General features: G+C 48.2%; 1 protein-coding gene across 1 annotated transcript in view; it reads right to left on the bottom strand.

Moving 5' to 3' along the window:
- Positions 1-1587: 1587 nt before the first annotated feature.
- Positions 1588-17806, bottom strand: part of tatdn1 (TatD DNase domain containing 1) — a 48937-nt gene continuing 32718 nt past the window's right edge. The window contains exons 7-8 of the mRNA XM_085992824.1: positions 13289-13415; positions 1588-2663 (exon numbers count right to left, since the gene is read on the bottom strand). Of these exons, the coding sequence (XP_085848950.1) occupies positions 2561-2663; positions 13289-13415 (230 nt within the window). The 3' untranslated portion in view covers positions 1588-2560. The remainder of the gene's footprint in view (positions 2664-13288; positions 13416-17806) is intronic.

Below are 17806 nucleotides of genomic sequence, written 5' to 3'. Positions count from 1 at the left end.
CAAATGCCTTCTGGAAGTCCATATAAATAACATCCATAGACATTCCCCTGTCTACTACAGTCACATCTTCAAAAATTCAATCATCAGGCATAACCTACCCTTTGCAAATTCATGCTCTCTGATCAGCTGAAAATTTTCAGTGTTCAATCACTCTATCCTTAATTATAGACAAGTAATTTCCTGACAACAGATGTTAGGCTAACAGGTCTATAATGTCCTTGTTTCCCTCTCAAATAGCAGAGTGACATTTTCCAATCTGAAGGAACGGTTCCTGGATCGAAAGAACTTGGAAGATTATAGTTAGGGCATCTGTAAAGTTCTTAATTTAAGATATTTCCTTTAAAACCCTGGGATGGAAACCTAGTGGACCTGAGGATTTGTCACTAGTACCGTTATTTTTTTCATTACCGTTATTTTTGCTTACATTAATTTTGGTGAGTCCCCGTCCCGGATTCAGTATTAGTTTCCTTGGGATGTCCGGTATGCTATCCTCTTCAGCTACTGTAAATACTGACGCAAAGTAATTATTCAACATGTCTGCCATTTCCTTATTTTCATTTACAGTATCAGTTTTCAAGGGGCCCACATTGTGTGACCACCCACTTTTTTCCCCTAATATATTAAAAAATTGTATTGTTGTTCATGGGATCTTGCTAAATTGGTTGTGATATTTGTCTTCACTGCACTTATTTATTGGGCCAGATTTTGCTGTAGAAATAAGAGTGAGGCGAACAGTGCTCACCATTATTAAAGTGTAAATTGGACAGCAACGTCCGGTGACTGCAGATGCAGTGTTAAATGCAGAAATCCAGAAGTTGCTGTCCGAGTTGCCCCTGCTCTTCCAGAATCTGTGCTATGATGGTATCTCGCTAAGAGACTCACCATTGAAATACATAGAATGATGTGAAGTTGCGGTACTTGCATGATATATACCCACTAAAATTGCCAGAAAAAGTTAGGGCTTGTCCATTCCCATGCAAGTACCCTTTTAATATTGTGATAAGTCTTAATTACTGCCGAACAACTTTTCTGGCACTGAAAATTAACATTTTAATTATTGAAGATTTAAAAAAATAAAATTTCTTAAAATTGTTTACTTTTTCTTTGCCTTTTTTAAAATCTCTCTCTTAATCCTATCTTTCTTGATTTTGCTTTCTGTACCTGATTGACATTGAATTAAATATTCTGACACTTCCTGGTTCAGACTCTGCGCTGCTCATTAATGATTCTTCAATCTGATTGGTTAAGAAGATACACAGTTGCTTTCCCTGTTCACACAGGTCCCCTGTAGAGAGTGCTGCATCTTTTTGGCGCTCTAATTTTATAGTAAGTTCCTGTGCAAAATCCCATAGCAAGTGTAATGAATGGCTGGTGCCATTCGTTCGCCCGGAGCGCAAAATCCAGCTCATTGTATGTGAAGCTCTTTGGAACATTTGTGAGAGGGGTAATAGAACTTGCAATTATATAGTGCCGTTCTATAATATCAAAATACATTGTTTCAAAATGTGACTTGGTGTAAGCAGTAGTTTTCATTGAACATGTGGAACATGCAACTTTGAGATTTTAAGCACAAAAGAATGCTTCATAGTTAAGCACGAGAGTTTTATTTTCAAACAAATGATTATCATATTAATCTAGCAATATCTGCCCATACATCTTAAGATTCCAGAAATAATTTTGTCCCAATGTTGGGTCATTAATATGGATTTTGTACAACATGATAACTACATTGTTCCACAGCATCTTCAACCATTTATTTTTTGTCTCAACGGGCACTAGAACAAAACTGTAACATAACATCTTTATTCATATATGCACAATCTTAAATTACAACGGTCTGCTCAACATGAGGAACTGCAATACATCTTCAGATCATAATACATATATATATGTCCAGTATATGCTAAAACTGATCAGATAGAATTGCATACTAATGCTATGTGGTTCCTTGTTTGTTCTGAACTATGCCACGCATCCTGCTCCAAACCAAACAAACCCACTGTAATTTATCCTTGACCACTGATTCTTTTACATAATGAGAGCTAGATATTTAATCAATACTGATCTCTGTGCCAGAGATGTATTACAACAAAGTTGTAAGCAATCAGGATTATAATACAATATAGCAATAGTACAATATGCTGATTTCATACATTGAGGTACTGTATATATATTTTTAAAAATCCCACTTTAAGGTACTTTACTGAATATTATATCAGTTTAATTATACTTTTTAACTTGTTCAGGTAGGAGGGAAGCTGCCGTCCATGCATCACAGGCACAGTCTATTTTTTCCCTCCTATCTAAATTGTAACTTTTCCAAAGGATCTCCCTATGTTACCAAAGTGAGCAATTTTCACTCACTTTCAACAGAAAATATATGATAATGGTGAGGGTAAATTCACATCGACTCTTAGTAGCTCGTGCATTGAGTTCAACATCCAGTTTGAACAATAGAATAAACGAGGGAGTAGTACCCCTGGAAATGGGTGTCACTGCTAGCTGCCCGTTAAGTTGTTTCGATTTTAAAACAAATTGATCAGAATGATATGCTTGCTGATCAACTATCAGGAAAGAACACCTTTACAGTATTATTGTACATAGTGTTGCTCAGTTCACGTGTGTCCTCTTCTCGCACTGCAGCCATTATCTCCAATATTTGACTATTAAAGAAAACATAATTAGTATGGACTAATGTAACTGGTAATTAGAGACTGTTAATATTGGCAAACCATATCTTTCTAAACCTACTCAGATTTTGTGTTCTTGAATTAGTTTTGCTAGCATAATAAAGATGTTCTATATGAAAGATTGCCAAGTTTCTGCAGCAGTATGTTTCAGAAAAGCTAGTTTTGGTCACAACTGATGGACTGTCTTATAGCTGAATATTCATATACATTGAAATAGAAAAGTTCATTTCCTGAGTTTCACTGGCACAAGCTTCCTCTACATTACATTTGACTCTGTTTCTGCATGTATTGGATTCTAGTTTCCCTCCCCCGCAAGGTTCTCCAGGAGAGCACAACTTTACTTTTTTTAATTAATTCTTGGAACATGGGCATTGTGGGCTAGGCTAGCATTTATTACCCATCCCTAGTTGCCCTCGAGAAGGTGGTGGTGGGCCTTCTTGAACAGCTGCAGTCCGTGTGGTGAAGGTGCTCCTACAGTGCTTTTAGATAGAGTTCCAGGATTTTGACCCAGCAACAATGAAAGTGATAAGCTAAGCAAATCACATATTGCCTTACAAATGCCTTGCAAGGCATGATGGACTAGTTGACATGGGTTAAAAGTTTAAATGTAAAAAAAACTGATGCAGGACTATGGGAATGCAGTAGAAGTAGATAAGAAGGAGCAGCATGTTCTACTCCCTAACCACACTCAAGGAGACATAAGATAACCGTAGCAGTCTCATGGTCACTATTTGTTGAAAGTTAAATGTGAAACTTAAGCAAAACTCTGTAAAAAAAACAAGTGACTCGTGGAGCACGTGATCGCCTAGTTTTCTGTTTTCACATGACTTGCAATTTATGAAAATGTATAAATATTGTAGCCCCGTGAGTCTCGGGGCTCACTCTTTGGGAGGCATACTTGTGTGTAGACACAAAGGGTTTCTCAGAGTGAAGTCCAGGTACCTTAATAAAACTTTACTTATTTTACAGTTTCTGACTTTGTGTATTACTGAGAAAGTGATTGACCGGCATGTTTAGTCTCCTAAAGCAACGAACCCTGATTCCCCAAGTTAGGGGTAGATCCTCCTCACAGAAGCGAGGGTTTAACAATTCTGGCGACGAGGATGGGATTCCAAAGCACTTCGGTCCGAATCACAGCGGTCTAGGCTGACGAGTCGCTTTCGGACGATTGAGCAAATCAGTGGCCACAGGTAAGATTTTTACCTTTTTGCTCTGTCTGTTACGAAGTGACTTAGCGCATTCGCTGTGATCCTGGCCTTGTGCCGACGGAATCCTTTAGGTAAGAATTCGAGTGATCACACTTTCTCAAAGTCAGATATGTTAGGTTAAAGAGGTTATATTCCTTTGGGTGCGAGTCCCATAAAGTGGGGAAAGGGTTAAACGTATTAAACTGGTTAAATCAAGTACGTACAAAAAATTGGGGGAACAAAATCAAGTACGTGCAAAAATTGGAAAATGGGGGCAGGAAATAGTAAATTGACGGAGATCGGGGGTCCGAAAATTCCGTTGGATATAATAATTGAACAAAATAAGATCGAAGAAAAATTAGTGACTAAATATTGTAAGAAATGGGCTAAAGGGAGGACAGGCTGGCCACAAACAGGTACAGGTAGACTACCCTTTATCCGAACTTCCGAAAACCGAAACCCTCTAAAAACCGAAAGTTTTTTCGTTCAGCGTAAGTCGTGCGCACGACATGGCCAGAGTGGCGCACGACTTACGCTGAGCAGGGCAGAGGGTCACTGAGTTCCCTCCTGGGTCGGAGATTGCAGGCCGAGCCGGGCAGTGTGAAGGAGGTATACCGGGAGAGTGAACCCTACAGCGGCCCGTCCGATATTCTTTTCTCCCCCCCCCCCGACCCCCCGCCTTTCGGATAAGGGATAGTGTATCCTTTATCCGCACTTCCGAAAACCGAAATCCTCTGAAAACCGAAAGTGTTTTCGTTCAGCGTAAGTCGTGCGCACGACCCCGATCCCCGCCGACCCCCACCCCCGACAAATTTCCCAGTCTTATAAAATACCTTCCGAAATCCGAAATTTTCCGAAAACCGAAACACGGCTGGTCCCGAGGTTTTCGGATAAAGGATAGTCTACCTGTACCTTTAATCCGGAAATAATACAGAAACAACAAGTCGAGCTCAGAAGCCAGGCGCCGAAATTGAATCAAAAATGGGACGTATTGGCAAAATGGTCAAAAGAATCCAATGATCGGGTCCAAAAGTCCCAATTTGCCTCATGGCAAAGTAATGCCCAAGCAAAAGGAATATTATTGCAAGATGAATTTGGTGTGCAAAAATCCCTAGACAGGCTTAAAGCAGAATGTAAAGCCGACAATTTAAAACTGAAACAAGATCGTGAAAAACATAAATTAGAAAAGGGTATAAAAGATCGAAAGGAAGGAATGGCTGAGAAATCGGCTAAAGGCGCGAGGGCAACTGCGGGTAAAGTAAAGCAGGATATGTTAACTATGAAACAAGCTTTTGAACAACTGCCATACGATGAAGCATCAGAGGATGATGAAATTATCACTCAAACGTTGGTAAAATTGGGGGGATTATTGGCTTCAGCTCAGTCTCGGCAACAACAGCAACCCCAACTATCTTCACCAGCACAGTCACTGTCGGAGCAGTTACCTCGGCAACCACTTCCATTTCCCCCATCATACAGTCACCCTCCGCTACCCAACAAATTACCACAAGCTCAATCCACCCCCTACTTAAACTCTCAGAATTTAGGGTCTAACCCTCATGTGACCCCACAGCAGCATGCTCCCCTAGATGTTAGTTCCCCTTTGGTCCCACAATTTTCACCCTATGTAACTCCTACAGCATTAGCTCCAGGAGTCAATCTTTCCCCTGGATCTCCACAATACGGTCCCTCGCGTTATACGGACCCTAATGATTCCACCAATCCTGCTCCTCCCTTTTCTCTATTAACACCTTTGGGAGCCCAGACGGCCCCCACAGGTGGAACCTCTACAATGGTCCCCATTAGAGAATACCCCAATGGATTAGGGCGCAAGGTAGAAATGTATAGACCATGGTCACCAGGAGAATTGTGTGCTCTTAGAAAGGACTGCCCAAATTTAGAAACCGAGGGAGCAGAAAGAACATGGGATTGGTTACAACAAACGGTTGTAGCTTATCAGGGAAATGCAAAAGATATGTGGGACTTGATCGCACATTGCCTAACTAGACCACAATTTAATGCTGTTAAGACAGAATTAGGAGACACCTCATGGACAGACTTTGAAATAAGTCACCCAACAAGTGCGGTTACGGACCGACAGAGAATTGATCGTTTGGGAGACGCATTTAAGGATGGATTGAAGACAAAGATTAACTATTCTAAAATAATAAATACTAAACAGAAGAGGAACGGGTAGAGGATTTTGTTCAGCGATTCTCAGGTCTATAGCAAGTACTCGGGAGACGCCGATTTTAATGAGGACGAAAATTCTCCTCAGTATAATGCCTTGATTTTATCTTGCCTTAAACCTGAAATCGCCTCTGCCTATAAATTAACTACTGAAAATTGGGAGGAGAGAACTACAAATGCAACCCATAAATGGCTTGTACAGGTTGAAGAAAGTTTGGGGAGAGAATAAAGAGACAATGTTTGCCCAGGTTCCTAGGAACCAGGGCCCCCAGATGAATGCGACATGGGTTTCCCCAGCCTACTCTGGATGTTTCACTTGTGGTAGTCCTCATCATCGGCACAGGAATTGCCTGTCCCGACCACAAAATGTATGGTCAGTTCCAGGGGCAAGACCGTTTTTTAATCCAGGCCAGAGAGGCAGGGGCAGGGGAGGTTTTAGAGGACGTGGCGGATATAGGGGAAGAGGAGGTTACATTCAGGATGATCAGGCCTGGCAACATCAACAGGAATGTTGGAACGGCGGCCAGTACACACAGGAACCACCACCACCGGCGGCCCCACATTATGAGGGAGGTGCGTGGTATCCCCCTAATAAGCAGTTTTGACTACCCAAACCCTTAGGAACTTCGAGTGATACCGATGCCGTGTCACTAATAAATAAACAACTTCCCCAACTTACGGCGAATGCCAAATTGGAACCATATGTATTTTTACGGATCGAAGGACAAAATTTGCCCTTTTTAGTGGATACCGGAGCCACATACTCATCCATCTCAGGGAAGGATTTGGATATCCCTGGTACAGGAAAAGTTAAAAATCTTTGGGGCTTCTCAGGAACCATGGTTACTAATGAAATCTCAAAAGAAGTAAAGGTGGAAACAGCAGGCATCGTCACCCCCCCACCAATTCCTAAAAACAAAGGATATAGAATTTAATGTCCTCGGCAGGGACCTATTGTGTAAATTGGGAGTAGTGATTAAATGTAATAAGGAAGGATTATCAATCGATCAGGAGGAAAGGAGTCCTATGCTTTCCCAAACGGAAAGGTTTTCTCCGCAATGGTGGGCTTTAGACTTAGGAGAGGATGAGAAAGAAAAGCTCGTCCTGTCCCTTGGATCACTGTGGTGTAAAACTAATCAGTCACGAGTTTTTACGGAACAAATAAACCCGAGATCACCTTTACATTGTACGCTAGCATATGATAAAACTGGGAAGGATCAGGTTCTGGAAGATTTTTTCAAGCCTTTCATTGAAACACAGCATATTCTTGAAGTCTGGGGATACTTTGCAGGAAGGGAAGGAACTGCCACCTGGGTTCAGCTAGTATCCGGAGATACGAGTCTTTACCAACAAGATTGTAATAGGGCCCCCCATATCACTCTGCATGTCAACCTAGGTTTTTCGGCTAAAGATCTCGGGCGGATGGTTCAAAGAGTTCTGTCGAAACTACCAATCGATGCTGAGCCAGGATTTCACCGGCTAGATGAGCACACTTTCACTTGGTTATGCGATTGGCCCCTACTCCTTGCTTCGATCCTCTCTCATTACCCGGATCGATCCACGGTTCCCTTAAAAATGGAAGAGGGGGGTTAATAGAAACCTGACAGAGGGAATAGATCCTGCTGTATGGGCAATACATCCTAACCAAGTAGGATTCACTAAAAACGCTGAATCATACAGAGTCCATTTAAAACCAGGGACTAGATTGCCAGCCATTCCACAGTACCCGATGAAACTGCAGGCTAGAAATGGCATTAGACCAATGCTGAAGGATTATGTACAACAAGGAATTTTAGTACCCACCTCCTCGCTGTGCAACACACCTATATTTCTAGTTCCTAAGCAAAATAATGATTGGAGATTAGTACATGATTTAAGGGCCGTAAATGAAGTAGTTGTTCCAATGTTTCCATTAGTCCCGGACACATCCACTATTATGGCTTCTATTCCCCCGAAGATTGAAAGATATACGGTTATGGATCTAAAAAATGCTTTTTATGCGATTCCAATCCATGTGGATTCACAGTACTTGTTCGCCTTCTCTTTTGAGGGCCGACAGTATACTTGGACACGTTTACCACAAGGTTTTGTTGATTCTCCGACCGTCTTTTCAAGGGAACTACACAAATGTTTGGCCCCTTTGCAACTACCGGGAGGTTCAACTCTTGTACAATACGTGGACGACTTGCTTATTGCATCACCCACAGAGACGGATTGTCAAATGGATACAAAATTCATTTTGAACCATTTGTCAAGGGAAGGGTATGTAGTATCAAAAGCAAAGATCCAATTTTGCAAGAAGCGTGTCACGGATTTAGGGCACATTCTGACACCAGATGAAAAAGTCCTGCTCTCGGAAAGGACCCAAACAATATCCCAATATCCGGAACCTACCATTAAAAGAGGGATACGAGCATTTTTAGGATTAATAAATTTCTGCAGGCAATGGATACCAGAAATCACTAAACATACAAAGCCCCTAACTATACTAACAGGATCACAGGTTAGAGAACCGTTTGTTCTATCAGAAGCACAAAGAAATGCATTTAATTCTTTAAAACAAGCCTTAAGAGAGGCCCCGCCCTTAGGAAGACCAATGTATGATAGACCATTTAGGTTGTATGTGACTACTACCGAAGGATGCTCACATTCAGTCCTAACTCAGGAACATGGAGACAGGCAGAGACCGGTGGCTTACTTCTCCACTAGCCTAGACCCAGTAGAGAGAGCCCTCCCTAGATGTCTACAGGACATAGCTTCAGCCTACCATGCAGTGACCTCAGCAGAAAATATTACCTTACACTCAAAGGTGGAGATCTATAGCAGTCATGCCTTACAATCATTACTGAACAAATTATCCACACAGCACATGACGTCGGCAAGGATAAGTAGATACGAGATTAAGTTAATACAGAATCCCTTGTTAACCTTCAACTTTGCAAAAAACATAAACCCAGCCAAATTCTTACAACTACCCATAGAACATGTAGGTGAACCAATACATGACTGTGTAACAAAAATTGAGACCCAAACAATAATCAGATCTGATTTAAAAGGACGTGCCTTTGAATACCCCAGACTATGAATACTTTGTGGACGGATCGGCCTCTAGATCAAATACAGGTGAAGGACAGATAGGATACGCAATTATAGAATCACCAAATGTGGTAGAATCAGGTAAACTTCCAAATCATTGGTCAGCACAGAAAGCAGAATTACACGCACTAGCAAGAGCATGCGAATTATAAGGGATAAAAGTAAATATTTATACGGACTCGAGATATGCCTTCGGAGTAGCGCATGATTTCGGAATAATATGGAAAAGGAGGGGTTTTCTGACCACATCCGGGACTCCCATATCGAACCAAGTACAGGTAGAAAGATTGACGCAGGCAGTATTACTACCCAGGGAATTAGCCATAGTAAAATGCCAGGCACACACACGGTTACATACACAGGTTGCCGAGGGGAATAGAATGGCAGACGAAGCAGCAAAATATGCCGCTATGTATAAGGACCAAAAACAAATGCCCCAGTTGGAACAAAAGGAGGGAGGGAAGTATCCTTCTTGTGCGCCATCGTTGGAAGATGTACAAAAGCACCAGGACGACGCTCCTGGAAATGAAAAACAAAAGTGGATAAAAGAAAATTGTAAAAAGGATCCTTTGACACAACTATATGCAGACCCGAAGAGAAGGATAGTTGCTCCAAATTCTATACGCCCCTGGATAGTGCATACGTGTCACACACTATTTCATGGAGGAAGGTACCCTATGGTAAAACAATTGGAAAATTCTTGGTACAACCCAAATTGGGGAAAAGTGGCACAGCAGACAATTGATCCCTGTCTGATATGCCAGCAACACAACCCGGGAAAAGCCATACCAACCATAACAGCAACAACTCCTATCCCAGATGGTCCTTTTCAAATACTACAGTTAGATTTTGTACAATTAGAATCAGCTTACGGATATAAATATGTACTAGTTATCATTGATGTATTTAGTAAATGGATAGAAGCCTTTCCAACAAGGAACAATACCGCAAAGACTGTGTGCAAAATAATACTGAAGGATATCGTGCCAAGGTTCGGAGTGCCAATACAATTAAGTTCTGATAACGGACCACACTTGGTTGCAGAAATTAATGATGTACTTTGCAATGTTCTCAATATTTGACATTTACATTGCCCGCTCCATCCACAATCAGCAGGACTGGTGGAAAGGGCTAATGGAGCCCTAAAACTAAAATTGGCCAAACTCTGTGTAGAAACCAAATTAATATGGCCAGAAGTATTACCAATTGCATTATATGCTACTAGCTGGAGTGCCCGGCGGTGCCGAGGCTTTTTCAAGATCATGTTGTTGTTGGAAGAGCGCTCGCGACTGGGGGGGGGGGAGGGGGAGAAAGAGAGCGCACGCGACTGGGGGGGGGGGGGGGGGAGAGAGCGCGCGGGCGACCGGGGGGGGGGGGAGGAGCGCTGCGGGCGACCGGGGGGGGGGGGGAGGGGAGGAGCGCGCGGGCGACCCGGGGGGGGGGGCCGAGTGCGCGCGCGCGGCTTTGGGGGGGGGGGGCGCCGAGAGCGCGCGCCCGGCTGGGGGGGGGCGAAAGCGCACGCCCGGCTGAGGGGGGGGGGGGGCCCGAGGTCGCGCGCCCGGCTGGGGGGGGGTGCAGAGAGAGCGCGCGCGGCTGGGGGCCCGAGAGAGAGCGCGCGGCTGGGGGCCTTCCCCCACTCCTCCCCCTTCCCCCCACTCCTCCCCCCTCTTCCTCACCCTCCCCTCCCCTCCCCCTCCCCCCCGTCGCTCTCTCTCTCTTCCCCCCCCGTCGCTCTCTCTCTCTTCCCCCCCCGTCGCTCTCTCTCTTCCCCCCCCAGTCGCTCTCTCTCTTCCCCCCCAGTCGCTCTCTCTCTTCCCCCCCAGTCGCTCTCTCTCTTCCCCCCCCGTCGCTCTCTCTCTTCCCCCCCCGTCGCTCTCTCTCTTCCCCCCCAGTCGCTCTCTCTCTTCCCCCCCCAGTCGCTCTCTCTCTTCCCCCCCCAGTCGCTCTCTCTCTTCCCCCCCAGTCGCTCTCTCTCTTCCCCCCCAGTCGCTCTCTCTCTCTTCCCCCCCCAGTCGCTCTCTCTCTTCCCCCCCCCAGTCGCTCTCTCTCTTCCCCCCCGTCGCTCTCTCTCTCTTCCCCCCCAGTCGCTCTCTCTCTCTTCCCCCCCAGTCGCTCTCTCTCTCTTCCCCCCCCCAGTCGCTCTCTCTCTCTTCCCCCCCCAATTCGCTCTCTCTCTCTTCCCCCCCAGTCGCTCTCTCTCTTCCCCCCCAGTCGCTCTCTCTTCCCCCCCCCAGTCGCTCTCTCTCTTCCCCCCCAGTCGCTCTCTCTTTCCCCCCCAGTCGCTCTCTCTCTTTCCCCCCCGTCGCTCTCTCTCTTTCCCCCCCAGTCGCTCTCTCTCTTTCCCCCCCAGTCGCTCTCTCTCTTTCCCCCCCCAGTCGCTCTCTCTCTTCCCCCCCCAGTCGCTCTCTCTCTTCCCCCCAGTCGCTCTCTCTCTTCCCCCCCCCCAGTCGCTCTCTCTCTTCCCCCCCCCAGTCGCTCTCTCTCTTCCCCCCCCAGTCGCTCTCTCTCTTCCCCCCCAGTCGCTCTCTCTCTCTTCCCCCCCGTCGGTCGCTCTCTCTTCCCCCCCAGTCGCTCTCTCTCTCTTCCCCCCCCCAGTCGCTCTCTCTCTCTTCCCCCCCCCCAGTCGCTCTCTCTCTTCCCCCCCCAGTCGCTCTCTCTCTTCCCCCCCCCGTCGCTCTCTCTCTTCCCCCACCCCAGTCGCTCTCTCTCTTCCCCCCAGTCGCTCTCTCTCTTCCCCCCCAGTCGCTCTCTCTCTTCCCCCCCAGTCGCTCTCTCTCTTTCCCCCCCCAGTCGCTCTCTCTCTTCCCCCCCCAGTCGCTCTCTCTTCCCCCCCCAATCGCTCTCTCTCTTCCCCCCCAGTCGCTCTCTCTCTTCCCCCCCAGTCGCTCTCTCTCTTCCCCCCCCCCAGTCGCTCTCTCTCTTCCCCCCCCCCCAGTCGCTCTCTCTCTTCCCCCCCCCCCAGTCGCTCTCTCTCTTCCCCCCCCCAGTCGCTCTCTCTCTTCCCCCCCCAGTCGCTCTCTCTCTCTTCCCCCCCGTCGGTCGCTCTCTCTTCCCCCCCAGTCGCTCTCTCTCTCTTCCCCCCCCCCAGTCGCTCTCTCTCTCTTCCCCCCCCCAGTCGCTCTCTCTCTCTTCCCCCCCCCAGTCGCTCTCTCTCTCTTCCCCCCCCAGTCGCTCTCTCTCTTCCCCCCCAGTCGCTCTCTCTTCCCCCCAGTCGCTCTCTCTTCCCCCCCCCCAGTCGCTCTCTCTTTCCCCCCCAGTCGCTCTCTCTTTCCCCCCCAGTCGCTCTCTCTTTCCCCCCCAGTCGCTCTCTCTCTTTCCCCCCCAGTCGCTCTCTCTCTTTCCCCCCCCCAGTCGCTCTCTCTCTTCCCCCCCCAGTCGCTCTCTCTTCCCCCCCCAGTCGCTCTCTCTTCCCCCCCCAGTCGCTCTCTCTCTTCCCCCCCCCCCAGTCGCTCTCTCTCTTCCCCCCCCAGTCGCTCTCTCTCTTCCCCCCCCAGTCGCTCTCTCTCTCTCCCCCCAGTCGCTCTCTCTCTCTCCCCCCAGTCGCTCTCTCTCTCTCTCTTCCAACAACAACATGCCCTCGAAAAAGCCTCGGCACCGCCGGGCACTCCAGCTAGTTATAGATAGATAGATTCCCTACTTAAATTGTGAAAATTGGCATGCACAGCTAAACAATGTGTTTCTTCTTTTTTGAGCATTTGTCCTCAATTTGTAAGCTGTGTACCTGATTCCCTGGATCAGAGATTGATAGTTTAAGAATTAGAGGAACTTAAGAAATAACTTTTTCGTGTGTACATTTAGCAACTTGTGGAACGTTTGTGCCTAGTTCATTGCATTCTACCTTGGATGAAGCACAGGGAAGGAAACTAGATCTATTCCCCATCTAGGAAACAAAGTGATGCTATTGGATGCCAAAATACGATCTGGGTAATGAAGCATGCTGAATAGCTGTTTCTTGTTCACACATTATCAAGCTCTAGTGTATGTGGTGTCTTGGAAATATGTCCCTAATGGTCCCTCATTTACAATAATCATCTTGAGAGATGGTCCCAACAAAATGCATGGACACAAAACATGTTGAGCATTTGAGTCAGGTTTGTGGGAACAATCCTTGGTACAGGTACTCACATAATATGGCACGGTTCATTCCTGTCCTTGAGGCAGTATCCCTCTTCCCACTTCTTCTTTGTCGGAAAGGTTGTTTTCACAAATTTAGCACCTGCATGAGTGCTCTTTACTCCACACCATGGTGCATCTTTTCAAAGAATATAAACAAATAATTACATGAAAGGTTTTGATGTGCTACAACCAAACAGACACCTGTTCCGAACACGATCCTCTCAATCAGTTTCTAATCCAGACACTTAATAAAAAAAAGGGGTTAGTGCACTTCTGGGGCCTGGGTTTAAACCCACCTTAAGCTTTCTCTGCCAGCAATAAAGATGCTACATGAAGTAAGTTTACCCTAATTCAGCCATAAGGATGCAAATGTAGAAAATGGTACAGTAGAAGGTGCCCTTTCGTGGTTGGAGTTGAGGCCTATTGTTGGGGCACTACCGAAAGAGCTTTGCACTGCATCCAACCCATATCACACCTGACTGAAGAATGCTCAATCCTGATGCTGCATAGAATAAGTGTTCTGTTCTTCATAAGAAATAGGAGCAGGAGTAGGCCATACGGCACCTCCAACCTACTCCGCCATTCATTAAGATCATGGCTGATCTTCTACATCAAGTCCACTTTCCCACCCTATCCCCATATCCCTCGATTCACTTAGTGTCCAAAAATCTATCAATCTCGGTTTTGAATATACTCAATGACTGAGCATCCACCGCTCTCTGGGGTAGAAAATTCCAAAGATTCATAATGCCCCGAGTGAAGAAATTTCTCCTCATCTCAGTCCTAAATGGCCTGCCCCTTATCCTGAGACTGATAATTCCTAGTTCTAAATTCTCCAGCCAGGGGAAACAGCCTCTTAATATCTACCCTGTCAAGCCTTCTGTGGTAAACCACTTTATCGTTACACTATAGTTATCACTGTTGTATTGTTATCACCGTTGTATCACGATACGAGGTCGCCTCTTGTCGCGCTGTTATACCTGGGCTGACCACCTCCGACTCCGCCCATGGCTCCACCTACCTGCCCAGGTATAAAGGTAGTCGACTGGCTGGTATTCCTCCTTGTTGGACCCGATCACCCACGAGGGTGGGCTCTGTTATTTAGTCAATAAAAACCTTTAGTTACGTTCCTAACTCGTCGCCTTTTATTGGACGAATTGATAGGTATATCAATTTTATTGACTAAATTTTAAAGATGTCTACTACTGGCCAGCCAGAAGCCCTCCCAGAAGCACAGCCACACCAGCCGGCTTGGCTGCAAGCCCTCAAACCACCGTACCTGGATCTAAACCCACAGGCAGCAAACGCAGCCCTCAACTTCAAACACTGGCTGGACTGCTTCGAATCCTACCTGGAAGAATCCGGCGCCCCGCAGAGATCCAAACTAAGACTTCTGAACGCCCAAGCGAGCCCGAGAGTATACGCACTCATACAGGACACGACTACGTACGAGGCCGCTATCAACCTACTGAAACAGCAGTACCGCAGCCCGGTAAATTACATGTACACCAGGCACCTCCTAAGATCCCGCCCGCAACAGCCAGGAGAGTCTGTAGCTGAATTTTTACGGGCGCTAAGAGCACTCGGCAGGAACTGTGACTTTAAAGCGGTGACGGCTGTTGAAAATACGGAAGATAATATCCGCGATGCCTTTGTGAAAGGCCTACGGTCCGACTACTCACGGCAAAGACTGCTTGAAGCTAAAGACCTCGACCTGGACAAAGCTGAAGCCCTCGCTCTCTCCCTGGAGGTGGCCCATCAGGACCAGGAGGCGTTTTCCAGGTACTGCTCACGACCCTGGGACTCGGGCCCGACCCCTACCGCAATACCCTTCGCAGCGCCGCCCCCGGGACCTACCTCAGCGTCGGCGTCCCGGACCCGACCGGGCCCGCCACCCCCGGTACCGGCTCCGACATCGGGCACCCGCGATCGGGCCGCCGGCTGCTTCTTTTGCGGCCAGGAGAAGCACCCGAGGTCGCGCTGCCCAGCCAGGAACTCTACCTGCACAACCTGCAGGAAGAAAGGCCATTTCTCTAAGGCCTGCAGGAGCGGATCTTCAGAGGCCAGCAGTGCCTCATGCGAACTGTGGGGGCGGCCATCTTCTTTCACGGCAACTGAGGCCAGTATCCCCACACGTGAGTCATGGGGGCGGCCATCTTTGATCAAGGCAACCGACCCCAATAGTGCCTCATGTGAGTTATGGGGGCAGCCATCTTCTCCGCCATTTTGTCCTACCTCGTGGGAGACGCCATTTTACCCACCACGCCCGACTGCCACCGGGCCCCCGGACCCGACGACCGCCTCGCCCGCAGACGACAACGACTCGCTTACCTACACGCTAGCCTCCGTCACTCTGGATCAAGCCCGCCCACACCACCTGTCCAAGTCGATGATGGACATCAAAGTAAACGGCCACGCCACGACCTGCCTGTTCGACAGCGGAAGCATGGAGAGCTTCATCCACCCAGACACGGTGAGCCACTACTCCCTCCCTGTCCTGCCAACGCGCAACCGAATCTCGATGGCATCGAGGTCCCACGCCACGGACATTAGCGGCTACTGTGCTGTGACCTTGTCGGTTAAGGGTACAGAGTATAAAAACTTTAAACTCCTCGTCCTCCCCCAGCTCTGCGCTGCCGTCCTACTAGGGCTGGACTTCCAATCCCACCTCCAAAGTGTAACCCTAGCATACGGTGGACCCCTCCCCCCACTCACAGTCGACAACCAGCGAAGGTTAAACCGCCCACCGCGTAACACCTGCAGCCTATCCACCCTCAAGGTGCCGCCACCTTCCCTGTTCGCTAACCTCACCCCCGACTGCAAACCCGTCGCTACCAAGAGCAGGCGGTACAGCGCTGGGGACAGAGCTTTCATTTGCTCTGAGGTGCAGCGTCTCCTGAAGGAGGGCATCATCGAGGGGAGCAACAGCCCCTGGCGTGCCCAGGTCGTGGTCGTTAAGACCGGCGATAAAAATCGCCTGGTCATCGACTACAGCCAGACCATAAACAGATACACCCAGCTGGACGCATACCCCCTTCCCCGCATATCTGACATGGTCAATCAGATTGCACAATACCGCATATTCTCGACCATCGACCTTAAGTCGGCCTACCACCAACTCCCTATCCACCCCGAGGACCGCCAGTACACCGCCTTCGAGGCGAATGGGCGCCTATACCACTTCCTTAGGGTCCCCTTCGGTGTCACCAACGGGGTCTCGGTCTTCCAAAGGGAGATGGACCGGATGGTTGACCAGAACGGACTGCAGGCCACATTCCCCTACCTAGATAACGTCACCATCTGCGGCCGCGACCGGCAGGACCACGACGTGAATCTGGAGAAATTCCTCCGTACAGCCCAACGGCTGAACCTCACCTACAATAAGGAGAAATGTGTGTTTAACACCTCGCGCCTTGCCATCCTTGGCTGTGTAGTAGAGAACGGACTCATCGGCCCCGACCCCGAAAGAATGCGCCCCCTCATGGAGCTACCCCTCCCCCACTGCCCTAAGGCACTTAAGAGAACCCTGGGGCTCTTCGCCTACTATGCCCAATGGGTGCCCAATTATGCGGACAAAGCCAGACCCCTCATGAAGTCCACATCCTTCCCCCTTACGGAGGAAGCGTGCGCAGCCTTCTCCCTCATTAAGGGAGACATTGCCAAGGCCACTATGCACGCAGTGGATGAGTCCATCCCCTTCCAAGTCGAGAGCGATGCATCCGACTTCGCCCTAGCCGCCACCCTTAACCAGGAGGGGAGACCGGTGGCCTTCTTCTCAAGGACCCTACAGGGCCCTGAGATCCGACACTCGTCGGTCGAGAAGGAGGCCCAGGCGATTGTGGAGGCGGTACGACGCTGGAGGCACTACCTGGCAGGCAAACGATTTACCCTCCTTACCGACCAACGTTCGGTCGCTTTTATGTTTAATAACAAGCTGAGGGGCAAAATCAAGAATGACAAGATCTTGAGGTGGAGAATCGAGCTCTCCACCTACGATTATGATATCTTGTACCGGCCAGGTAAGCTGAACGAACCCCCCGATGCTCTGTCACGAATTACATGCGCCAGCGCGCAAAGTGATAGACTTCAGACCCTCCACAACGACCTCTGCCACCCCGGGGTCACCAGACTTTACCACTTCATTAAGGCCCGCAACCTGCCCTACTCCATCGAGGAGGTCAGGACCATAACCAGGAACTGCCAGACCTGCGCCGAGTGCAAACCGCACTTCTTTAGGCCGGACAGAGCAAGCCTGATCAAGGCCACCCGCCCCTTCGAGCGCCTGAGCATCGACTTTAAGGGGCCCCTCCCGTCCTCTGACCGTAATGTGTACTTCCTCAACATTGTTGATGAGTACTCCCGTTTCCCCTTTGCCTTCCCCTGCCCAGACATGACCAGTACCACGGTCATTAAATGCCTGAACGACCTCTTCGCCTTGTTCGGGTTCCCAAACTATATACATAGTGACCGGGGCTCCTCTTTCATGAGCGAGGAACTCCGTCAGTTCCTACTAGCAAGAGGTATTGC

Source organism: Somniosus microcephalus, chromosome 7, assembly GCF_052327205.1.
Source record: "Somniosus microcephalus isolate GS21.2 chromosome 7, FLI_Smic_1.0, whole genome shotgun sequence".
In the NCBI taxonomy this organism is placed as follows: domain Eukaryota; kingdom Metazoa; phylum Chordata; class Chondrichthyes; order Squaliformes; family Somniosidae; genus Somniosus; species Somniosus microcephalus.
This window is presented reverse-complemented; position numbering and strand designations above follow the sequence as displayed.